This window comes from Carassius gibelio, chromosome B19 (assembly GCF_023724105.1).
Source record: "Carassius gibelio isolate Cgi1373 ecotype wild population from Czech Republic chromosome B19, carGib1.2-hapl.c, whole genome shotgun sequence".
In the NCBI taxonomy this organism is placed as follows: domain Eukaryota; kingdom Metazoa; phylum Chordata; class Actinopteri; order Cypriniformes; family Cyprinidae; genus Carassius; species Carassius gibelio.
This window is the reverse complement of record NC_068414.1, coordinates 9,812,174-9,837,916: the sequence shown is the minus strand read 5'-3', so window position 1 is coordinate 9,837,916 and position 25,743 is coordinate 9,812,174. Positions and strand designations below refer to the sequence as shown.

At 45.1% G+C, this 25,743-nt stretch overlaps 2 protein-coding genes, 1 long non-coding RNA gene and 1 pseudogene across 6 annotated transcripts in view; 3 read left to right on the top strand and 1 right to left on the bottom strand.

Moving 5' to 3' along the window:
* Positions 1 to 7,009, top strand: part of LOC127979195 (nuclear receptor subfamily 1 group D member 2-like) — a 79,116-nt gene extending 72,107 nt beyond the window's left edge. Inside the window, exon 9 of one of the 4 annotated variants that reach the window (XR_008158743.1) lies at positions 6,792 to 7,009. The gene's annotated coding sequence lies outside the window, so the exon portion shown is untranslated. Of the gene's footprint in view, positions 1 to 5,745; positions 5,959 to 6,028 lie in introns of those variants that run through there. The other 3 variants (XR_008158746.1, XR_008158744.1, XR_008158747.1) reach the window with 3 other exon arrangements.
* Positions 3,372 to 5,381, top strand: LOC127979585 (nuclear receptor subfamily 1 group D member 2-like). Its single transcript, XM_052585122.1, has 4 exons — positions 3,372 to 3,609; positions 3,703 to 4,130; positions 4,204 to 4,389; positions 5,119 to 5,381. The coding sequence occupies exons 1-4, from the start codon at positions 3,372 to 3,374 to the stop codon at positions 5,350 to 5,352; spliced, it is 1,086 nt and encodes a 361-aa protein (XP_052441082.1). The 3' UTR covers positions 5,353 to 5,381.
* A 1,693-nt stretch (positions 7,010 to 8,702) lies between the features above and the next one.
* LOC127979583 (tripartite motif-containing protein 16-like) lies at positions 8,703 to 12,162 on the bottom strand (annotated as a pseudogene).
* Positions 12,163 to 21,754: 9,592 nt separating this feature from the next.
* LOC127979241 (uncharacterized) lies at positions 21,755 to 23,092 on the top strand. The gene is made up of 2 exons (XR_008158756.1): positions 21,755 to 21,902; positions 21,976 to 23,092. It is a non-coding gene; the product is annotated as an uncharacterized LOC127979241 (long non-coding RNA).
* Positions 23,093 to 25,743: the final 2,651 nt, after the last annotated feature.

The following is a 25,743-nucleotide window of genomic DNA, read 5'->3' as shown; positions in this document are numbered from 1 at the left end:
GAATTGAAAAGGACGGAGGTATGCGCCCCATCTTAGACCTGAGATTACTGAACAAAGCGCTCACGAAACGCACGTTCAAGATGATAACTGTGAAGCAGATCCTCGCGCACATTCAGCCCGACGATTACTTCATTGCAGTGGATCTAAAGGATGCTTACTTCCACATCCAGATAGCCCCACATCACAGGTGCTTCCTGCGTTTTGCATTCGAGTGTGTGGCGTACCAGTTCAAAGTGTTGCCGTTTGGGCTCGGTTTGGCTCCCCGTGTATTTACAATATGCATGAAGACAGCGCTCGCTCCCCTGAAGCTCAGTGGAATGCGCATACTGAACTAACTCGACGACTGGTTAGTCATCGCACAGTCGAGAAGCGCTCTCGAGGAACACAAACACAGACTCCTCGCCCATCTGACAGGTTTGGGGCTGTCTGTGAACATTCAGAAGAGCACACTGCGGCCGCGCCAATATATCACATTCCTTGGTATGATACTGGACTCGCGCACTATGAACGCGAAGCTGTCAGAGCCGAGAATCCAGTCGATTCAAAATACACTAGCCCTCTTCGTTCAAGGCAGAGCTATCCCCTTAAGAACGTTTCAGAGGTTGCTCGGTCTGATGGCGGCCGCAGCCTCCGTCTGCAGACTGGGCTTGTTACACATGAGACCGCTTCAACACTGGTTACAGAGCCGAGTGAAGCTGCGGGCGTGGAGAGCGGGAACGGAACGCCTTATCATAACGCGTTCATGTCTCGAGACTCTGGTGCCATGGTTCGGCACGACCATATTCGAGCAGGGTGCTGCTATGGGCGCCGTTCAGAGCTCAGATAGTTACAATTCAAGCATTTTGCTCCGAGGAGGACAGTAATTCAGTGTCTCAGAAGTGCGCTTTGTGCCCCGTGCGTGCCCTGCTTGCATATGTGAACAGAACTAGCCAGTTTCGAACTTCAGAGCAGCTTTTCGTCTGCTACGCGGGTGCCAAGAAGGGCAGCGCGCTGTCGAAGCAGAGGCTATCACACTGGATAGTGGAGGCTGTGCGACTAGCTTATGCTTCCCGGGGAACCGCCTGCCCAATCGGGGTGCACGCCCACTCCACAAGGAGTTTGGCGTCGTCATGGGGTTGGGCGAAAGGCATGTCTATTCAGGACATTTGTTTCGCAGCGGGCTGGTCGTCTCGCAACACGTTTGCGAGATTCTATAATCTGGACATTCTCTCGTTCGCATCACATGTGCTGTCAGTGCAGGAGGAGGGAGTTGAGCAGTCACTGGACTAAGCTATGGGCACGCCCTGCCTAGCGCGTGCACTAGCCGTGGTTTCTACCAGGTCAGCGTCAGTTATTGTTGTAATAGCTGCGGTTGAGGTATTCATTCACTATCTAATGTGGTCCCTTTATTATGCCCGCATTATAAGCCGGCAGTGTATTCCCAAGCACCAACATATTGCTGCATTTTCCCCATATCACACCAGTGTTGCTTATCTGGGTGCACTGGATTACGATGGTGTAAGAGCTGATTTGGCTCTGTGCCAAGAGGTGTTTCAACCAGGTCCGGTACCCGACCTAGAGCTAACGCGCTGTAAAAACTAGTGCTTATGCTCTTCTGTGGCTCGATGCGAGCTGGGCCGGACAGTATTTCCAACACGGCGGGGGTTTTATTGTTCCCATACGTAATGTCAAGAGACCGACTCGATAAGGGAACGTCCCCGGTTACTCACGTAACCTTAGTTCCCTGAGAGGAGGGAACGAGACATTACGTAACCTGCCGTGTGGAAAAACCTTCCAGCCTCATTACTCTCGTTCAGTGGAAGATTCTGAGGGTTTTGGCGCCCACCGTCACATATATTGATGGTGGTCAGCCAATCAGGTGAGGGCGAGGGCGCCATTGGCTATTTGCAAGCAAAAGAGTTATTCAATCAGACTTCATAATTTCGAGTAAATGGATTTCCCCATACGTAATGTCTCGTTCCCTCCTCTCAGGGAACTAAGGTTACGTGAGTAACCGGGGACGTTAACCTCGCTTAACCCCATGTTGTTGGTTTAGATGATTTAACAAGTTTATACAATTCTTCCTCTCTGTTACATCAAGTTGTTCTGAGGTTTTGGATATACTAAGGAAACTTGTGGTTCTACCATACTTGTAACAAGAAGTAGAATTTACAATTTTGGCAATATGAAGTTTGCACAAAACTAAATAATGATCTGAGATATCATCACTTGGCTGCATAATTTCAACACTATCAACATCAATTTCATGTGACAGTATCAAATCTAGAGTATGATTTCGACAATGAGTAGGTGTTGTCACCCCAATAGAGTGCAGAATGTCTATAAATGCTGATCCCAGTGCATCTTTTTCATTATCAACATGGATATTAAAATCACCAACTATTAAAACTTTATCTGCAGCCAGAACTAACTCGGATGTAAAATCACCAAACTCTTTAATAAAGTCTGTATGGTGCCAGTACAAACCTCACAGGGGATTTATCATTAACATTTGTTTCTCTGGATAATGTTATATGAAACACCATTACTTCAAACGAGTTATACTTGAAGCCTGCCCTCTGAAAAATCCTGAATCCTGAGATTAGCAGCGTTTAGGTGAATAAACTCATTTTCCCTTTGCCACATTTCCGTAAGGAGCATAAAATCTATATTCTTGCTTACAAAAAGCTTGTTAAGAATAAAAGTTTTGTTAGAAATGGAACGAGCATTGAGCAAGGGATAGTGAAGCAATGTAATGTTCGGCAGACCGGGATCAACAACAGCTGATTGTGATGGAGCAGAATGTGATGGAACTGACCATAAACAGCTGACGCAGTCATGAAATCTCCAGTTACGGCAACTGGTCAGACAGCACAGCAGACATCGGTAATGGCAGGTCCATGATGATCACATCAACAGATTGCTGATACAAAAGAGGTTCACGTCCAACTAGTAGAAGCATCCCGGGATGTTGAAGCTGAGGAGCATTTTCACCCACATTTAGGAGGAAAACCGGCCGCAGACACCTGAATATTTCTCTGCGATATGGCCAGAGCACCCCCATCCAGGATTGTCGCCTTCTCTTGACTTGAGTGCCAGCTCTGCAGCCCCTTCTCTTTGGTCTCTTCTTAGGATTCCCAGGATCCCTGGTTGTAAAGAGGAGCTGGTACTCAGGTGACGAGGGAAGACGCATGAATGGGGGTGGAAAAGTTAGCCGAAACTTTCCCAGCTTTCAAAGAGTCTTTCCATAGACACCCTGATGTCCAAAAACGAGTGTTGATCATATGTTCAAGCAGCAGAGACACATTGAGTAAGTACAAATGTAAAAAAGTTGACACAAATGCAATGCAGCAGTGGCCAAGCCAACCACGGGAGCCATCTTGCTTGCGTGAATGAGTGACTACAAGGTGTTCCAAGATGTTTTCAGCAGCAGGCAGCCACCTGTTAACCAGTTCATCGGTCATGAGACTGTGCTATTGACCTGCTGCCTGGAGCTACACTCCCCAAGGGTTGTCCATCCTGGAGTGCAAGGCTATGGAGGATCACTTCCAGGAGGCTCTCCAGCAGTGTTTCATTCAACCATCCACATCACCAGCTGCTTACAGCTTCTTTTTTGTGGGAATGAAGGACGTAGGTTTGAGGCCCTGCATCAACTACCGTGCTCTGAACTCCCAGACTTTCTAGTTGTCTTATTAACTTCCCATGATCCCTGTTCCTCTTGAGGAACTACGTGGAGTTCTGATGCATCTCCAGAACAAAGCGGCTCGGGCCCTTTTTCCTGCTCCCCCTCCACTTTCCCCCGGAGCATCCGATCCAAATCCAGTCCTGACCACGAGCTGCTGAGCGGCATGGATACAAGCCAGAGCTCAGACTCTTCCAGTGCCACTGACAGCGGGGAGGAGGAGGTCATTGGCACAGTGTCTAGAGCGCACCAGGAGACCTTCATGTACAATCAGGAGCAGGCCAGAGTGCCTTCAGAGGGCCCCAACAACTACAGCCATTGCTCAGAGAAGACTCAGGAGGTTTGGAACCAACAGAACAATGCCTCCTCAGAGAGCGAACTAAAGCCCCCATCAGGCAGTGCTCCACGGGGGCCTGAAGACTCGGGCTGTCCTTTCAGACTGCCCAACAGGGTGAACAGGATGCACCTGGTGAGTTACACAGAGAACCTATACCGTAATTTCATTTGTAGTTCATAAAAGTACTCATGATTCTCATTCAAAGGTTTGCCCCATGAACACATCGCCCTATGTGGATCCTCAGAAGTCGGGTCACAGTATTTGGAAGGAGTTCTCCATGAGCTTCACCCCAGCTGTCAGAGAGGTGGTGGAATTTGCAAAGCGCATCCCAGGATTCAAAGAGCTGTCCCAGCACGACCAGGTCAGCCTGCTGAAGGCCGGCACCTTTGAGGTATGAACAAAATACAACACAGTCTCCACACAAGGGTCAGACTTTAACGAGGGCTTGTGCCAAAAATGCCTCCAACATGAATAAAAATGCCCCATAAATTCAAGGCAAAGGGGCAAAAAAATTCCCCTGCACTATTAAACAATGTATTACGGCTGTTGCAATTAAAATCATTTGTGAAAATGTATAAAAAGTGTAAATTCAGATTTTGATCCACTCACACACTTTATCAGATTGTTTTTTACATATTGTTTTGTGCAGCATTGAGCTTCATAACCAATCACACAGATTTCTGTTGAACTTAGGAATGCATTGGCCGATCAGAGGCACTGAGATGTGTTAAGTGCATGCTCGCGACTTCCCTCATCATAAACAACACAGTGCAGATACATTAATACTGAGATACATATAATTACAATATAAAGAGCAATAATCTAATGTCATATTAATAATGGTCAATAATCAATAATGTCATATTGCAGCCGGATTCGGAGCTTCTGTATTTTTACATGTATAATTTCGATTTTTTTTTTTTTAAATTGTTGCCTATTGTTATTGACAACAGTTTAAAATGTTGATAAAAGTAATTGACATTATAGACAAATATTGCCCCTTAATGGAGAAGTTAATTTCTGACCCTACACTGAATTAAACAGTCTTAAATCATTCCTAAGAGTCCTGTGAATCGACCGGACAGATTTCAGTTTGATGGGTTTCTTGTTTGGTCTGTAGGTGCTGGTGGTGCGCTTTACATCCCTGTTCGATGTGAAGGAGCGCACAGTTACATTTCTGAGTGGCAGGAAGTACAGCGTGGAGGCGATGCGCTCGATGGGTGCTGGAGATCTCCTCAACTCAATGTTTGACTTCACAGAGAAGCTGCAAGCGCTGAACCTCAGTGAGGAGGAGATGAGCCTCTTCACAGCCGTAGTGCTGGTGTCTGCAGGTATTAACGCCATACCATTATAAGACCATAGTTTTGTATCTGAGATGGGGTGGGGCAATTAGAAATTTGACCAAACATTAGAATTACATCATAACACTCTGGTCCTCTTCGTTTGGGAGTCACATTTGGCTCCTTAGTTGTCAAAAGTGACCGGAGCCTTGAAATGTAAATTCTTTTTTTTTTTTAAGGAAAATCTAATTAATAATTTTTTGTTCAATAATATTATTTTATTATTATTTAAAATTAATTCTTATTAGCCAAATAATTTTTTTTTTTTTTTATAAACGGATTCCCATTGCTTTTTCGACATGTCTTCATATGCTTTTAGATATATATTTAAACATTATAAAAGACTACTTATTCCTAATCTTTAGCTGAAGCCTTGACTTACTGTGTTATATGAATTGTATATGGAGGTGGAAAGGGGGTACAAGAAGTCATTATACTGTAAAATACCTGTATTGTACTGTAAAACGCCTCTGCTCGTGCTAAAGCACACGACTCGCTGACACAAACTGGAGGGGTTTCGTTGTAGATGCTTACAAGAGTTTGTACGATTACTCGGTTCGTGTGTGCGCAGAGGCATCTTGAATTAGTTTTTAGATTTATAAATCTGCCTGTGCAATAAGTGACGCATTCACTGGTTTTGTGATTTGTTCCTTGTTGGTCTTTTAATACTTTCAAAAAAGAGGACGTAAGGTATCTGTGGCATGTATGAATGCTGTGTGTTGCTAAGGGGAGATTATGAAGGGATATTCCCACAAACAAATGAGAAAATAATTACGTAGAGCACAGTTTGGCATCCTTTCTAATTCAGAGAAAAGAAAAAGCAAAAAGCACCAACTAAGAAACAGAAGAATGTTGAAGAAAAGCTGCTAATTTGAGCTTTTTTGGCAGAAAGACACATAAATGTTTAATGGATAGATCTATTTTTATAGTCTGTTTTCTGTCTTAAAATCTGTAGTTAAATGCTGAGGAAGCCACACTTAGGCCTGAAACATTATGTAAGTATGTGAACACAAATGCTTCTTGATAGAGTGGATGGCTGCGTTCCAAAATGCATTAAATTCTAATGCAGTGCGTGTCACGCTGATGTTGTGTGCAGTGGACACTGACATTGACACTGTCTTTTTACAGTTTTCTCTTCCAGGTAAATGATGGAGCAACAGTTTGAAGAGAATCTTGCTGAGCAATTTAAAGTTAGTTCAGCTGGTGACACATTTATAGCTAGCTACCTGACTAGTGATGCATTTGGTTTATTGGCACAGACATATGAAGTCGACTGTTGCCCGGTTGAGTGTTTGTTACCGCCAAGATTCAGTCAGACCGCAGGCTTGGCCAAGCATTTGTATTCTTGCATAGAGTATGTGTCTGATTGCGTATGGTGCATCTGTGTAGATGTCCTGATTCGTAGGGTTTTTAGTAATGACAAAGTGTGTGATGATGCTTAATGACAGAAGAGGAGTAGGACAGAAGGCGTTTTATCACTATAAGATTTGTGAATGCTGATGGGACTCAAAGCCGTCCACAGTGATGTCATAATGTCTGCATTTATATTTCTTCATTTCTCTTTTCTGAATGATGTTTTTTGTTTTTGTTTTTGGGTAAGTCTGTTCAGTGAATGTTCTTGTAGAGTTATTGTGTCTGTGTGATCAGCTGCAGTAAGCAAATAGTGTGCATACTCACACCGTCAACACCTCTCATCACCCCGCCAGCTCTGGGCATCTGAAATCCTCTCGGGTCGGTTCTGATATCAAAGCTGCTGTAGATGAATAGTCACCAAAAGAAGTATGTTTGTTTGGTGTTGGTGTTCCTCACTCAGTGTCATTGATGTGTTGCCATAATCCAGTCTGTCAGTTTTCTTCTGTGAAAGTTAGATTTCTATATATCTATATATAAATATATAATATAATTAAATACATATTAAACAAGAAAATAAACAGATAAATGCTAAACTCATTCTTTCCATGCGTTGTCATTTTTGCACCTGTTTGTCAGACGTACAAATGTACAGACAATCCACTGATTACTCAGCATTATTAATTTCACTTGTAGCACCCCCTGTAGGTATTTTATTTATTTTTTGGTGGGGTTGGGTGGGGGGAGGGTGTTCTGTGATCTACTTCAAGTTCCAGTAAGTGTCGATGATATTTTTTGCATTATCACTGACTTATACAGTATGTTAAGTCGTAAAGAATTAACAACAGCAGAATGTTTAATTTTCTACTAGTTTTGCAACTCTTAACATATCCAATTCTTTTGATTGCTGTCTTGCTGGAACTAAGTACAAAATCTGAAGATTGGAAAAATCAGTCTGGGACAGAGGTTTCCAATCCTGCTCTCAGAAAACCCCTTTCCTTCAGAGTTTAGCTCCAACACATGTCTGGAGATTTCCAGTGATCCTGAAGACCTTGATTAGCTGCTTCAGATGTGTTTAGAGCTAGACCCAAACTCTGCTGGAAGCTGGGCCTCCGGGAAAACTAGAGTTTTCAGAAAATTAAAAATAGTTGAAATTAAAGATATAATTTGTATATTTGGGATTTACAGTAGGATTTTTTTTCTTGTTCCAAAGGATGCGCTGATTATACCCAAATCTATTTGCAGAACGAACGAAACAATCCTTCATCAATAAAATATCTATTAATGTAAAATAAAATAAACATATCCTTAGATGAAGATAAAACAAAGGTGATTGTTTTTTGGCCCACAGACAATTTGCAGGCCACCAATATAGATCCAAATTGTGATGGCACAGTGCCTCAGAGCTTCAATCTCAGAAACGGTGCACCTTGTGGTTTGTTCAGACGCTGCTGTAGTGAATATGGATCAAAAGTGGTGCACGGACGGCCAAACGACAAACTGATGTCTACAGCTCACTGACATCGACCGCAGGGACACAGAGCAACAAATCACCAGCAGCTACAACAGTGATGACCAGGACAATGTGTCCCAATCAAAACATGGGTTTGTGCTGCATCACCACCACCCCACAATGTATGGGAACCGGAGCACCTGCATTTAGATTTTTTTAATTATTTATCTTAGATTAGATACTTTTAGAGAGTCCTACATTTAGAAATTCATGATAATATTAGGTATTTGTTGATAAAGATATTTTCAGCTATCATATATATATATATATGAATATAAATGAATATTTATGACTCTTAATAAAGACACAAAAGGGTCTTTGATGTCCTGAGACTTTCATTAATCAATCAAGTTTAGTATGTTGTGTGAACAGTGTTTTCTTGAGCAGCCTGCTGTTTTTAACCAGTCTGGAGACTTTAAACCTGCTGTAGAATAAAATCAAACAGTGAGATGGTTTTACTTCAGCAGACATCTGTCACTGAAATATATTCAGACCCCTTCATTTAATGTTGCAGTCTAATGCTAAAATCCTTTATTTTTCATTCACATCAATCTACACTCCATACATCATAATGACAGAAAATCAGATGTGATGACTGCAAATGTGTTGAAAGAAAGAACAAACAGAAAAACAGTGTCACATTGACTGAATTCAGTTCAGAAGCACCTCATTTCTCTGAATCATCATCGAGATTAAAAATACAATTATTAAAATGCAGATTTCTGTATTTCAATGTTGAGTCCATCTTATTAAAGCTCCTCTTGTGTGTAATAAGAGCACAGCTGTATCAGATTATGAAAATACAAAGCCATTCCAGAGACAAAGAATTTGACTTATTTTATAATCAATATTAGATTAATCTGATGAAAAAGTATTCGCTCAGTTATAGTATTGTGTGATTTATGTTACTATCAGTTGCAGAAGTTCAGCTCTAGTTTTGTTTTAAAGGGGTCAAGAGATTTTTCACTTTTGTCAGTATGTACCTTAAGGTTTACTTCTGTTAGTAATGTTAATAAAGTGTTTTGCTAAAAAATAAATAAATGTAGATTATTATTTTCAAACTTTATTTTGTCTAAAACGAGCTGTTTTAAGGGGCGAGTCTGTTTCTGTGTGTTATTAAAGATACTGCTTGTAATTAGACCTCTGCTCCCATTTTGTAAATCTAACAATATAGACAGAGAATCACAGTCTGTATTTATGTTGTCAGATCAGAGAGTTTGACTGAATCCCCAACCATAAACCCAGGGTATAGCGGCTGAGTGAATGTGGTCTGGACTGTGTGGATGAGGTTCATTGAGTCAGAGACGCTGTAGAAGGACAGAGTTCCTGCTCTGTGATCCACATACACTCCTATTCTCCTGCAGCTGGAGGAAACAGGGAGTTCAGTCTCTTTGTTATCGTGACAGAATGAGACGCTAGAGGAAGAGCAGTGCAGTATCCAGGACTGATCATTACATCCAAACACACACTCATTAACAGATCCCTTCCTGCTGATGCTCTTATATGACACTGATATACACACACCAGTCCCACTCCACTCCAGCTCCCAGTAACAGCGTCCACTCACACTCTCTCTACACAACACCTGAGGATAATAACCATCAAATCTGTCTGGATGATCAGGATACGGCTGAGCTGTGTCAGTGTGAGTCACCAATCTGTTCCCTTCAGACAGAGAGAGACGTTTCTGTGCAGTGTTTGGATCCAGAGTGAACGGATGACGATCTGATGAAGAAACAAAACACTGCAATCAAGAGTTGTAAAAGTTAAGCTTCTATCTTATTCATATCTTGTCTAAAATAATGTATTTATTTTTAAAGAGTGTTTTGATCTATCAGAGTTGTGTTATGATGTTCATGAATTCACTTAAAAAACTGTTCTTCTCACATTGAAAGTTTTCATCTGGAGTGTTTCATGTCCAGATTTTGCTTCTCTCAACTTACTTTCATGTTTATCCAAACTTTCTTGAAAGTTGAAAGCCAAACAGTGAAAACAGTGAAATAGTGAAGCAAAATCCCTTTTTATCTTTTTGTGTAGCTGAACTGTAAAAACTCTTTGTTCAGATTGAAAGAAAAAAGTGATTTTTATCAAAAATTGATTAATTCTATTCAGTAATACGTTCTTTTTTTCTTTTGCATAAACAGAAATGCAAACACATTCACATATAGGCCTCACACACAAGCACAGAAAGCTGTAGATACATGGACAGAACAGACAAATATCAAGCTGTATTTTTAGAAATGTACAGGATTGGTTGTTGTAATGCTGCTGTTGATGAATGAACTGTAGGGCATCATATTTTAATTTGTTTGTTGGTTTGTTAAATGAGTGTTAATTATTATTAATAAAGTAATCTGATTACAGCTTTAGATTAAAATAAAGGGAGTAATTCACAGTAAACATCAGTATGAATGTATCTTCTGTCAAACAGATCTAAAAGTGATTGTGATTGTGTTTGTTAGTGACTCACATTGTAGGAAGTCCTCTCTGCTCCTGGGAACAATGTTACTGACTGAGAAAATAACAGATATAAACACTCAGAGAGAAAATGAGACCTGGATCTATTCCTTAGACATTTCTCACATTTTCTTTATGATATTAGATGATGTTTGTCTCATTACAAAGAGCAGATGAATCTCTAATATGTTACCAGATATCTTTTTCATCTCCTCTTTGCAGAAATCCTCCAGTTTGAGTCTCAGCTGACGGACAGATTCTCTCACTCCATCAAAAGAAAAGAGGAAACTGTCAGAGATGTTTTCTGTAGATTCAGGAGGAGCTGAGAGAGACTGAAGACTCTGCAGGAATAACAACACACACGACTCAAAGACCTGATTATCTCACACTGTCCTCAATAACCTGCTCTACAGTTGGGTTACCTGCAGGAAATGGATGTGATCGTCTGTGTGTGAAAGCTGCTCCAGCTCAGTGTTTCTCTTCTTCAGATCTTCAATCTCTTGCTCCAGTCGCTCCATTTGTCCTTCAGCTCGAAAATTAATCAATAATTAATGTGAATTAATTAAATCAAGAATTAATGTGAAGGAATGGACAAAAACAATAACTCTGGTGCATGTACAGTTATAGCAGAAATCTTGAGTGATGTGTCAGAGGTGAGTAAAGTTGAGCTCATGCTCTAATGCACAGAGTCATGTAGTAACTCTCAATGGGAGAGTAGATCACATGATGCACTCATGATCAGCTGGAGACTGCAGTGAGGAGAAACACTTGAAGGGTCAGCATTAAATGTGTGATTTCAGTTCATACCTCTTTCTCTGTCCTCTCTGCTGCAGTTGACACAGTCTCATGGTTTTTATGTTCATCCATTGCACACAGCATGCAAACACATTGCTGGTCAGTACGACAGAAAACCTCCAGAAGCTTTTCATGTTTCTGGCAGATCATCTGCTGCAGTCGTCCAGTGGCATCAGTCACTTTGTGTCTCTTTCCTGAACGAAACTCTTCATGACGCTCAAAGTGAGTTTGACAGTAAGACTCCAGACACACCAGACAGGACTTGACAGCTTTGTGTTTTCTTCCAGTACAGATGTCACACTCCACGTCTCCAGATCCAGCAGGAACAGCAGCTTTTAGTTTGGTCTTCTTCAGTTTCTCCACCACTTCAGCCAGCATGGTGTTTTTACCTAGAGCAGGTCTTGGACTGAAGGTCTGTCTGCACTGAGGACAGCTGTAGACTCTCTTCTGATCCTCTTGATCCCAGCAGTCTGTAATGCAGCTCATACAGTAACTGTGTCCACAGGGAATGGCCACAGGATCCTTCAGGAGATCCAGACACACTGGACAGCTGAACTGCTCCACTGAAAAAACACTGGCTTCAGCCATTTCACTGTCTACAGCAATACAGACACAAACAACAGCTCAACAGAAGAACAGTTTCAGTTTCTTTTAACTGAGTTTCCTGGTTCTGTGTTTGAGAGACGTGTGCAAAAGAGGTGTGTCTGTAAATCTGAAAACATACTGAAATGTCCACAAGGTGTCAGTCTCATACAGAAACTCAGAGTTAGTGAGAATACAAAGTGGGATAAACACCTTTACAAAATAAAACTACAGTAATACATAAATGTAACTTGCACATGGACATTATACACACGCAGGGTTTGAAACTTTTTCACTCACAAGCTAGTTTATCTATTAAATATGTTCCTTTAGGAGTGAAATTGAAAGGATGCTAATGCCATGAGATCCTGGTGAGATCCAGATATGAGGTGTTGAGATCCTGGAAGAAACCTTATTTGGCTCATGCCCATAACCCAGCTATGTTATTACAGGGTCTGGAGCTAAGAATGCTGTTTCATGCTCACAATCTTCAAAGTTGTTTGAGCTTATTCTTAAACTGCACTGTAAAAAGTTACCATACCATATATTCATTCCATATCGAATAACATTCTCCAGCACAGCTTGACAGAACAACTACCTGATCTTACTGTTAACACCATAGAGTCTTACCCTTCTCAAGAAATACAGGCTCTGTTTTATCTTGGAACATGTGAATACAAAGGTATTTGTAATAGTACACCTTGATAATAGGAACATCATGGGAAAAAAACTGGACTGTAATCTCAAAGATCATCTCCTCGGTTTTCTTCACATTAACAACAAGATGGTGTACATCACACCTCTCCACAAATTGTTTAATTTCATCATGCTAAGATCTTGATATATCTTGGTCTTTGTATAACAAACTAAGTATGGCTGTCATCACTGAATTTTACAACATAGTTTGTGGTTTCCCTCACACAACCATTTGTGTACAATGTGAAGAGGACGGGGAAGTTCAACATCCTCGTGGGGCTCTGGTTCTAATGAATTTGGAATCCAATATTGTACTATTTACCTAAACCTGTTGTGTTCTATTTGTTAAAAAGTTCTACCGCACCCGTTTTTAAAAGACAGACTACAGAGTCTACAATTAGATTGCACTGATCTGAAAAATCCTGCGTTTCAAACCGAAGGTAAAAATCGTATAGCTCATTTGCTATAGCAACCTCATCCATTTCACATTTACGTGGTTTACTTGGTTCCATATTTATAATTTTTTTTTAGAGTGTTCCACATATTTTTAGAGTTTAGGGTGGTAAAATTATACTCAGTCAAATCTTTCTGTCGTCCTCTAGCTTGCCTTAACTGACAAATGAGCTTTTTTGTATGATTATCAACTCAACATAATCTTTTTTTTTAAATGCAGTTTTTTTTTTTTCAGATTAATGCAATCCTTCAACTCCTTATTTATATACAGCTTATTGTTCGAATATATGAAAACAATCTTTTTGGTTAGTACATTATCCACACAGAAGTTTATGTAGTCTGTAATAGTCTCCGTAGTCTCATCAATGTGCATGTTATTAAAAACATAACAAGTCTGTGCATATTAAACAACCTTTTAGTCTTTCTATAGCGCATCTGACCACACTATTATAATTTTCTTATTGGTTTGCTACCGAACCTAGAGTACCCCCCTTTTCCGTCTATTTATAAAGTGAACTCGAAGTGAGGAACATTGTATAGATTTTAAAATATTGTTTATTAGTTATAAAGCCCTGAATGGTTTAGCACCTCAGTATTTGAAGGAGCTCCTTTTACATTATACTCCTCTACGTCTGCTACGTTCTCAAAACTCAGGCAATTTGATAATACCTAGAATATCAAAATCAACTGCGGGCGGCAGATCCTTTTCCTATTTGGCGCCTAAACTCTGGAATAACCTACCTAACATTGTTCGGGAGACAGACACACTCTTGCAGTTTAAATCTAGATTAAAGACCCATCTCTTTAACCTGGCTTACACATAACATACTAATATGCTTTTAATATCCAAATCCGTTAAAGGATTTTTAGGCTGTAATCATTAGGTAAACCGGAACCGGAAACACTTCCCATAACACCCTATGTACTTGCTACATCATTAGAAGAATGGCATCTACGCTAATATTAGTCTGTTTCTCTCTTATTCCGAGGTCACCGTATCCACCAGATCCAGTCTGTATCCAGATCAGAGGGTCACTGCAGTCACCCGGATCCAGTACGTATCCAGACCAGATGGTGGATCAGCACCTAGAAAGGACCTCTACATCCCTGAAAGACAGCAGAGATCAGGACAACTAGAGCCCCAGATACAGATCCCCTGTAAAGACCTTGTCTCAGAGGAGCACCAGGACAAGACCACAGGAAACAGATGATTCTTCTGCACAATCTGACTTTGCTGCAGACTTGAATTGAACTACTGGCTTTGTCTGGTCAGAGGAGAAGGGTCTGTCTGCAGACTGCAAGACAGGGGCATAACTTGAAGTAGGGGGCGTAACCTGAAGTAGGAGGCGTAACTTGAAGTTGTTCAAATCACACAGAACCACGCGAGATGTCTAAACGAGATTTCGTCGGGATGCGTTCGAAACCGCATACCCTTTAATTAGGCACTTAATTTCAATAAGAACTAACTTAATGAGCACTAAAAGAGTACATACTCTACAGCCTGAATCTGTATGTATGTGTCACAAGGTGACGATCTTTAGGGGCGGAACCAAAATTTGGGAAGTTTGGTTCCGCCCGGAAACAGAAAACAGAACACCGGAACTTCCGGTAGCACCGTAAGAGGGAAAATCAGGGAATTCGATGCACCTGTGCCTAGTTAGGGACAGCGGTTGGTGATTGGAGGATACGCTGGACAAGGCAGTACTTAAGGCCAAGTTATTTCACAGTCTGGGAGCTCTTTCTGGTGTGTGTGAAGCACTGTGTCGTGCCCGTCTTGGTGCGCTGCTGGTGGCTGTCTAACTCTCTCTCTCCCTCAGGCTGGAATTGTATGATTGTGAAGACATCGCGAACCTTAAAGGTTGAGAAGTGAACGGATTATACGGCGAACTGAGACGACGTGAAAAAGGGGATTGGAAGCGGCATTGATGTGAGTATTAAGAGCAAGCCAAAAGTGCCCTGTATATTGACCTGGCGTTGTGTAGATCTCTCCAGGAGGAGGAGGGCGGCCCTACCCCTAATATAGCGTGGTGGGAGAGCCGAAGGAATACTTATTGAAGTAGTCACAACAACGACATCACTAGCTAGGCCGCATATTCCATCGCCAGATCCGAACCAAGCAAAGTGAAGGAAGACGGGTGTCCTTTTTGTACACTGAGTGTGGTGGGAGAGTCTTCGTGCTGTGAAAACCTATAATTTTGACGTGGTGTTGTATATTGCTGTGGGTTGCTGTGTATTGCCGTGTGTCCTGTCAGATAAACCCCCGCCTTCACGCACTTCGTCGCGGGAGGACAAGGAGACTGCTGGTCCTAGCCTAGTTCAGTACAGTATATGTTGTGAGCGTGCTTCAGATCTCCGGAGATAGCACGGTACGCTGTGTCCAGCCCAGAGGTGAGAGCCATCCAAAGCAGAGTAACTGTGCTTTGTGTCCAAGTTGATACCTGTGGAGAGGAAAGGAAAGAGAGAGTGAGTAACACAAGGAGAAACAGAGGAAACCTGTACTTACAGTACGCTGTGTTCAGCCCAGAGGTGAGAGCCATTCAAAGCAAACTAACTGTGCTATTGTGCCCAAGTTGATACCTGTGGAGAGAAAAGGAGAGAGAGTGAATAACACGAGGAGGAATAGAGCGAACCCTGTACTTACAGTACGTTGTGTCCAGCCCAGAGGTGAGAGCCATCCAAAGCAGAGTAACTGTGCTTTGTGTCCAAGTTGATACCTGTGGAGAGGAAAGGAAAGAGAGAGTGAGTAACACAAGGAGAAACAGAGGAAACCTGTACTTACAGTACGCTGTGTTCAGCCCAGAGGTGAGAGCCATTCAAAGCAAACTAACTGTGCTATTGTGCCCAAGTTGATACCTGTGGAGAGAAAAGGAGAGAGAGTGAATAACACGAGGAGGAATAGAGCGAACCCTGTACTTACAGTACGTTGTGTCCAGCCCAGAGGTGAAAGCCATCCAAAGCAGAGTAACTGTGCTTTGTGTCCAAGTTGATACCTGTGGAGAGGAAAGGAAAGAGAGAGTGAGTAACACAAGGAGAAACAGAGGAAACCTGTACTTACAGTACGCTGTGTTCAGCCCAGAGGTGAGAGCCATTCAAAGCAAACTAACTGTGCTATTGTGCCCAAGTTGATACCTGTGGAGAGAAAAGGAGAGAGAGTGGGTAACACGAGGAGAGACCGAGGAAACCTGTACTTACGCCGCTGCCTGTGGAGAAAGAGAAAGCGAGTGAGCACCCAAGGAACGAACTGTGTGAACCAGTACTTACTGTGAGCTGCAATCAGCGAAGAGGTGAGAGCAAAACCAAGCCGAATTAACTGTGCCTTTGTGTCCCAGCCGTTGCCTGTGGAGGAAGAGAAAGAGAGTGAGCACCCCGAGAACGAACTGTGTGAACCAGTACTTACCGTGAGTTGTATTCAGCGAAGAGGAGGAAGAAGGAGGGCGCTACGGATACCTAAGACTCTGGCCGGGCCCCGAGTCCCACGCCCCGGATCCCCGTGGCCCCCTTGCTCCCTGACCTCTTCCCGGCCATAGCCCATCTGGAGGGCCGAGTCAGAGTTTAGTTTTAATTGCCCTTTCCCTATTCCCCAAGCTATTTTTAAATTTTTAAATAAAGATTGTTTTATCACTTACTTGTTCTCGTGTTGGTTGGCCATTGGGTTGGCTTTGGGGACCTCCTCGAGGTGGAAGTTGAGAAGGGGTGTGGCTTAGTCAAAGCATAGCCCGCCCCTGGGTGTGACAGATTTGGCGTAGTCGGCAGGGTTTCCACCTCGAGTTGAGTAACCAAGGTCGTCCAATGACCGACGACACGGGGCCTTCAGCCCAACCCCATGCTATGCCCGTTTTTATGGGGAGCCCCTGGATCCAAAAGTATGGGGGGACAGAATCCGAGGTAGGATTGTCTGAATGGAAGGCCCAACTAGAGTACCTGGCCGACCTACAGGGCCTTAGTGCAGCCCAGCGGCTTCAATTTGTGTTAAACTCCCTGGATGGAGAAGCGCGGCGAGAGGTGCATGCCGCCCCCGAAGCCGTTAGAGCCAACGCCCAAACCGTGTTCCAGTTCCTCACTGAACAGTATGGTGACCACACCCCCGTAGCTGTCCTTCGCTCCCAGTTCTTCAATTGTAAGCAGGGCCCCCTTCAACCGATTAGAGCATTCGCCCTGAGGTTGTGAGAGCAATTCGCCCGACTACAGACCCGTCAGGACCACGGGTTGGGAGATGGAGAGACTCTATTGCGGGACCAGTTTCTTCTGGGGCTGAAGGAGGGTCCGGTGAGACAGAGCCTACGTATCCAGTTTCGAAGGGACCCGGGTCTTACGTTCGAAGATCTGAAGAAAGAGGCACTGGCCCTGGAAGGTGATGAGACTGAGGTGAGTGGTCCCCCAGTGTGTGCGGCCGTCAGTGAAGTAGCACCAGCACAACCCGGAGGCCCTGACTGGAAGCAAGCACTGAAGGCTGAACTTTTGAAAGATGTCCGCGATCAGATGTCTGAACTGTCTAAAGCCCTCGTAGGAGAATTGCGCCAAGGACGGGCGCGGGAGGAACCACGGCCGGCGCCCCGAGACCGAGTGTACTCAGAGGGAGGCTGAGAGCCGTTCAGGCGCCCGAACCACTTTAATCGGCCCCGTTTTGAATGGGACGAGCAAGGGCGACCCATCTGCAACCGCTGTGGCAAACCAGGTCACTATAGCAGAAGTGAAGAAGTGTTTGGGAAACAAGGGGCACCAGGGGCGGAGGCCCCCTGGCTTACTCTGAAGGGCGCAAACGGCCTCGACATCCCATATATTGGCTACCGATTGACGGACCTAGAGGTTCACGGAGTGATGGTCCCCCAGAAAGGTGTGATTATCGTGCAAGTCCATTGTCTGGGTGCACATCGAGCCCTGTTGGGCATGAATGTCCTCGCTGATTGCTGGGAAGAGCTATTTCGGGCTAGGCCCGTATCGAAGATACCACCTGCAGAGAGGCCCAAGTGGGAGTGTGTGGTAGCTGACTGTCGAAGGGTGCAAATGAGCCAAGTCCGCAGAGAACAGGAAGAGGTAGGAAGAGTGATGTGTCGTTTTGCTTTGTCTGTCCCCGCAAAAAGTGAGGCTGTTGTGTGGGCGCGAGTACCGCCCCGAAGAGCGGGCCCAGAAGAGTGGGTGCTGGTGGAGCCCCATGTGGATTGTCCACAAGTGGAAGTGGCACGAGGACTAGCGACGGTCCGGCGGGGGAGAGTCCCCGTGAGGATACGGAATGTACACCCATACGCGGTGCAACTACATCGGCACCAACGATTAGCCCATCTGACAACGGTTACACCCCACCAAGTAAGGGAAGAGAGGGATATTAGTTTTCGTCAGGTGTGCCCCACTGTCATCGAGGTGGCCCTGACACAAGTAGACACCCCATGGGGTGGTATGGAGAGGAGTGTGCCGAGCCACCTGGCGGGTGAGTCATTACAAGGGGAGGATTTAGAACAAGCACAGACACAGAAGTTACAGGCCCTCCTTCGGAGATGGCAGCATGTGTTCGCCACCCACGATGAAGACTACGGATGCACCCAGGTGGTACAACATCATATACCTACCGGGGATGCAGGGCCCAGCCGGGAGAGGTATCGCCCAATTCCGCCCACTTTGTATACCGAGGTACGTACACTCCTGCAAGGCATGCTGAAGCAAGGAGTTGTCAGGGAAAGCAGCAGCCCGTGGGCGGCCCCCATAGTGCTGGTGCAAAAGAAGACGGGGGCTTGGAGATTCTGCGTGGACTACCGTAAGCTGAACCTCGTGACTAAGAAAGACGCTTTCCCTTTGCCGCGGATCGAAGATTCGCTTGCCAGCCTCACGCAGTCAGCATGGTACTCTACCCTAGATTTGGCCAGTGGCTACTGGCAGGTGCAGGTGGCCGAAGCAGACCGGGAGAAGACTGCCTTTACAACCCCGTTTGGACTATTTGAATGGGACCGGATGCCTTTCGGGCTCTGTAACGCTCCGGCCACCTTCCAGCGGCTGATGCAGCGGTGCTTGGGAGGTCAGTTAATGGAGTCAGTATTAGTTTACCTGGATGATGTGATTGTCTACTCCCCAGATTTTGATTCACACCTGAGGCACCTCGAGGAAGTCTTTCGGGCCATGGAGAAGTACGGATTGAAACTACAGCCCAATAAGTGTCACTTACTACGGAGAGAAGTCAACTTTCTGGGCCACGTGGTCAGTGCGGCTGGAGTGTCCGTAGATCCTGGAAAGGTATCGGCCGTGAAAGACTGGAAGGCCCCGAGGACAGTGAGGCAAGTGCGATCCTTTTTACGATTTGTGGGATACTATAGGCGTTTCATAAAGGACTTTTCAAAAATTGCTAAACCCCTTAATCAGTTGCTGGTTGGCACAGGTCGTAACCGGGGCCGGGGGTCGCCCAACGTAGACTGGGATGCAAATTGTGAGTCGGCGTTCCAGACATTGAAGCAGGAGCTGCTACAGGCCCCTATCTTGGCATACGCAGATTTCACAAAACCATTCCTTTTGTATACAGATGCCAGCAATCTCGGGCTGGGAGCGGTGTTGGCTCAACGGCAGGACGGAGTCGAGAGGGTCATCGCGTACGCCAGCCGGAGCCTCCACCCAGCCGAGAGGAACGATGCGAACTATAGTTCTTTCAAATTGGAGCTGCTGGCATTGAAGTGGGCCCTAAGTGAGAAATTTAAAGACTACCTCTGGGGTGCCAAGGTGACGATCATTACAGACAATAACCCATTAGTACACTTACAGACGGCGAAGCTGGGAGCCGTGGAGCAGCGGTGGGTGGCCCAACTGGCCAACTTTGACTATCAACTACAGTACCGACCAGGGCGTGAACACACGAACGCGGACGTCCTCTCAAGGCTGCCCGAAGCGGAAAGCCCCGGAGGGGCCAGCCCGGAGGAGGGCTTTATGGTAGGAGCAGTAGAGGCACCAGGCAGCAGACAAGAGGCCGTGCCTGAGAACTGGGGATGGGATCCCCGTCGGTGGAGGGAGAGACAGGCCAGGGATCAAGATGTGCGGCTGGTAAGAGAATGGCTGGAACAGGGCCGACGGCTGACGCCAGCGGAGAGGTTAGCCCAGACGGATACTGGGAGGAGGCTGCTGGGGCAATGGGACAGGCTGGAGCTGAGAGATGGCGTTCTGTGCAGAAGGGTCAGTGACCCGAAGTTGGGCGAAGAAGTACGCCAGATCGTGGTACCCGCAGATGAGGTAACGGCGTTAGTTTCGGCGTACCACAACCAGTTGGGGCACCAGGGACAGGAGAGGACCCTGTCCCTGCTTAGGAGATTCTTCTTTTGGCCCGGGCTAGAGGCATCGGTGCACGCCCTAATTCAAGCTTGCCCGAGATGCATATTGTTTAAGTCCAGACGGGAGGTCCGAGCGCCAATGGTACCCATCCATGCGAAGGCCCCCCTTCATATCATGGCTATGGACTTCTTGACACTGGGCCGACCACGAGATCGCTACCAGAACATCTTGGTAATAACGGATTTGTTCACAAAGTACGCTTGGGCTATCCCCACCCTCGACCAGACTGCAACCACCACCGCTACAGTTTTATGGCGGGCCGTCTTCCAGACGTTCGGATGCCCGGAGTTTCTGCACTCCGATCAAGGAGCCAACTTTGAGTCCAGGGTAATTAGAGAACTATGCCAGTTGTACGGTTGCACGAAATCTCACACCACTTCGTATCATCCTCAGGGGAACGGCGGCTGTGAGAGATTCAATCAGACCCTATTGGGGCTGCTGGGGACCTTGGACCAACAACGGCAGGACGATTGGGTGAGTGCATTGCCAAACCTCCTACAGGCCTATAACAACAGTATACATAGTACTACGGGTTACGCCCCCATGTACCTGATGTTTGGCAGACACATACGAATGCCTACTGACCTGGTCCTAGGAGTGACAGCCGACCAAGAGGAAGCAAGTGTAACGGAGTGGGTGGGGCGCCATCACCAGCGCTTGCATTTCGCCTACGAGCAGGTGTCGAAAAGGATACAGACGGCAGGAGAGAAAAGTAAGCGGTTGTATGATCGGACTGCTAGAGAAGCCCCTCTACTGCCAGGAGAGAGGGTGTTGGTGAGAGATAATCGGCGGCAGGGGAAGGGGAAACTGAGTGACCGTTGGGAGGCCACCCCTTATGTAGTCTGCCGGCAGCATAGGCCGGGACAGCCGGTCTATACCATCCGGCCAGAAGGGAAGTCAGGCCCCGACCGTGTGGTGCACCGGAACATGATTCGCCCATGCCCTAACTACCCTGAAGCCGTGGAAGAAGTCCCCACGGAACCTGTACCAGCGGCCCCCTGGATTGAAGGTTGGGCTGTGGTACCAGGGAGACCCGTGGTGGCACCACCCCCGATCGCCCCGAGAGAACCAGAAGCAGCCCCTGAACAAGCTGAGCCCGATTCACCAGTGAGACGATCCCAGCGAGAGAACCGAGGCCGACCCCCTGCCCGCTATGGTGAGTGGACAGCCCGAGGACGTTCTAGGGACTAGAACGGATTGGCGGGGGAGGATGTCACAAGGTGACGATCTTTAGGGGCGGAACCAAAATTTGGGAAGTTTGGTTCCGCCCGGAACTTCCGGTAGCGCCGTAAGAGGGAAAATCAGGGAATTCGATGCACCTGTGCCTAGTTAGGGACAGCGGTTGGTGATTGGAGGATACGCTGGACAAGGCAGTACTTAAGGCCAAGTTATTTCACAGTCTGGGAGCTCTTTCTGGTGTGTGTGAAGCACTGTGTCGTGCCCGTCTTGGTGCGCTGCTGGTGGCTGTCTAACTCTCTCTCTCCCTCAGGCTGGAATTGTATGATTGTGAAGACATCGCGAACCTTAAAGGTTGAGAAGTGAACGGATTATACGGCGAACTGAGACGACGTGAAAAAGGGGATTGGAAGCGGCATTGATGTGAGTATTAAGAGCAAGCCGAAAGTGCCCTGTATATTGACCTGGCGTTGTGTAGATCTCTCCAGGAGGAGGAGGGCGGCCCTACCCCTAATATAGCGTGGTGGGAGAGCCGAAGGAATACTTATTGAAGTAGTCACAACGACGACATCACTAGCTAGGCCGCATATTCCATCGCCAGATCCGAACCAAGCGAAGTGAAGGAAGACGGGTGTCCTTTTTGTACACTGAGTGTGGTGGGTGAGTCTTCGTGCTGTGAAAACCTATAATTTTGAAGTGGTGTTGTATATTGCTGTGGGTTGCTGTGTATTGCCGTGTGTCCTGTCAGATAAACCCCCGCCTTCACGCACTTCGTCGTGGGAGGACAAGGAGACTGCTGGTCCTAGCCTAGTTCAGTACAGTATATGTTGTGAGCGTGCTTCAGATCTCCGGAGATAGCACGGTACGCTGTGTCCAGCCCAGAGGTGAGAGCCATCCAAAGCAGAGTAACTGTGCTTTGTGTCCAAGTTGATACCTGTGGAGAGGAAAGGAAAGAGAGTGGGTAACACGAGGAGAGACCGAGGAAACCTGTACTTACGCCGCTGCCTGTGGAGAAAGAGAAAGCGAGTGAGCACCCAAGGAACGAACTGTGTGAACCAGTACTTACTGTGAGCTGCAATCAGCGAAGAGGTGAGAGCAAAACCAAGCCGAATTAACTGTGCCTTTGTGTCCCAGCCGTTGCCTGTGGAGGAAGAGAAAGAGAGTGAGCACCCCGAGAACGAACTGTGTGAACCAGTACTTACCGTGAGTTGTATTCAGCGAAGAGGAGGAAGAAGGAGGGCGCTACGGATACCTAAGACTCTGGCCGGGCCCCGAGTCCCACGCCCCGGATCCCCGTGGCCCCCTTGCTCCCTGACCTCTTCCCGGCCATAGCCCATCTGGAGGGCCGAGTCAGAGTTTAGTTTTAATTGCCCTTTCCCTATTCCCCAAGCTATTTTTAAATATTTAAATAAAGATTGTTTTATCACTTACTTGTTCTCGTGTTGGTTGGCCATTGGGTTGGCTTTGGGGACCTCCTCGAGGTGGAAGTTGAGAAGGGGTGTGGCTTAGTCAAAGCATAGCCCGCCCCTGGGTGTGACATATGAAGTATGAATGCAATTTGTATATCATCATCCGCTATGTTGATCATGTGACCTACAAAGTTAAAACAAGCACAAAAACTTAAAACTTGTCTAAATGATTAAAACAATGTATAAAAGTTAGCGTCACAATAAATGCATACATGTACAAGTCAACAACACATGATACAAAGCTTCATTCAAACGTATTGTTCTAACAATCATGTATTTACAGATGGTGAACCCAACATCTTCCTGCCATCTGAACACAGCTGATACAGTTCTGCTGCTGCACTTCACAATCTCACTCTTCTCAATGCGGATGTCGTTGAGCAACAGGATGAGGAAGACCTTGATGACGGCTCTCTGAACCACACAACCTTGAAGCGAGAGCAGAAGAACACGTGCAGGACAATCTGACCGCTGTATCTGCTCCGAACTTTCATGTGCCTGCACCCCATGAGCACGACTACCTAAAAAACATTTACACAGAGTTTACAAGTACATGCATTGATTTATTACTTTTGTAGTGGGCTAAACCACTGAAGTGGTTCAAATTTATAAATAAATTATAAATTTATCCAAAGCGACTTACAGTGTATTCAGACTAACAGCTTTTACCTAACAAGTGTTCCCTGGTATTCGAACTGAGAATGAAGACACCACAGCAGCATCTGGTCCTGATGAGACCATAAGAGCTGGAGTGATGGAGCGTCTCATCTGCTCCTGATGAGACAGTAAAGGGCAAGTGGAGTGAGGGAGCATCTCATCAATTCCAGGATGATTCTGTGGTCTTCTCCATCCTCAGTGCACACACCAGTCTACAGACATTTTCATGCCCTACAAAAATCCACATATACAATACAAAAAGTCATTACATTATTCTTTTGTTTCAGGTTTTCCCTTTTTTTTCACCTTTCCTTGCAGGTCCTGCTCCACCACAAAAGATCTGCAGCAAATGCACAGAAATCAAGAATAAGAAAAGAGATGTAATAGTTGTTTAAAATTACATTAAAACAAAATACAACTTAAGATTTAAAATGTTTCATTTATTTTTGTAGTGTACTTAACACAAATCCTTTAATGGCAGCATTCCTTCATCAGTGTCTCTGCAGCAAATAAACACACGTGTCTCATCTGTTCCTGTAACATCCAGACAAGAGTCAGTCTCCTCTGTCATATATCTGTGATATGCTGCATTTGATGTTACTCACTTTTTATCCAACACAAATGTTCCTTAAATTATCAATATTGCAAACGGACAAATAAAATAGATAACTTATGTTTAGTTACTTTACATAGATTTGTTTGTTTACATGACTTACACTCATCTATAGCAGACAAAAGTGAATTCTACACAATATCACACACACACATCACTCAGACACCTGTTTCATGTCTGTTAGATGTGCTCATCTACAATTCTTATCAAACATTATCCAGTCAGATCATAAATAGACATTTTAGTAATAGTAAAAGAAGTATATATGGTTTATGTAAATGCACTATTGAGTCGTGTACTTAATTGAGCTCCCCTGTTATAAAATATGTTTATGGCAAAATCACAAATATGCTATATTATAGGTCACAGACAGGGTTTAGATTAAGCCTGTGAAACCGGAGGATAGCGTCTTTAGACCTTTTGCTTTTAGGTTGCTTACTTTACGCCTTAGTTTTAATAATAAAACTGTCTCTCACAGCCATAGACAGTAAAAGAAATGGACACAGCGACCCCATTGGAACTCAATTGAGACAAGTGAAGCCCATTTTTGCGTTTTTTAGCTCTTCCGTTTCTGACGCGCAGACTCAAACGAAGCTTGACGACGTCAGCAACCTGTCTGCCAGATGTAAATCTTCTAAGTGGCTGTGCGTGCAAACTGCCATCATTAATCTTGCAGAGACGGCTAGCTTGAGCAGGGAGTTCTTTCGCGTGAGTGAGCAGGAGTAAGTATTCTGATTAATTATTTTGTATAGTATTTTAAAATGTAACGCCAGTACGCCATATTAAGTTAATTGCCTGCGAGCTTCTCCTCCTGTCTGTACGGTAATGCGACAGAGAGCCGAGTGGTTATGACGCAATCGTTAGCCTATTTTGTACAAAAACTGTTTATACGGGGCCATAATGTAGCACAGAAGGTAATGGAGCCCTTTATACATTGTAGTGTATCTTTAGAAATAAATAATGGACAAACGCAAAAGTCTTTAAACGCCTCAGATGTAAAGTTATTCGCTGTCAAAGTGACGCCAAAATGAATGGGAGTCAATGGGAATGCTAACGCAAGTGAAGTTCTGCTAAAAGATGGCAGCCCCCACCCGACTTCAACTTCCGGTCGAGTTCCTTGCCCCCTGCTCACAGCAAGCTGTCATATTCATCTTCTTTCCAGTTTAACGGCGGTTGGCATCCAGCTTATTGCTGCATTACCGCCCTCTTCTGTTCCGGAGTGTGGATCAGATAATACGTTTTCCTACTAAAATGTACACATCTCTCACATTGTCCCCTAACATTAATATCTACACACACATCATGCATAAAATAACCCTGCCTAAAACCCCTGCCTCCCTTA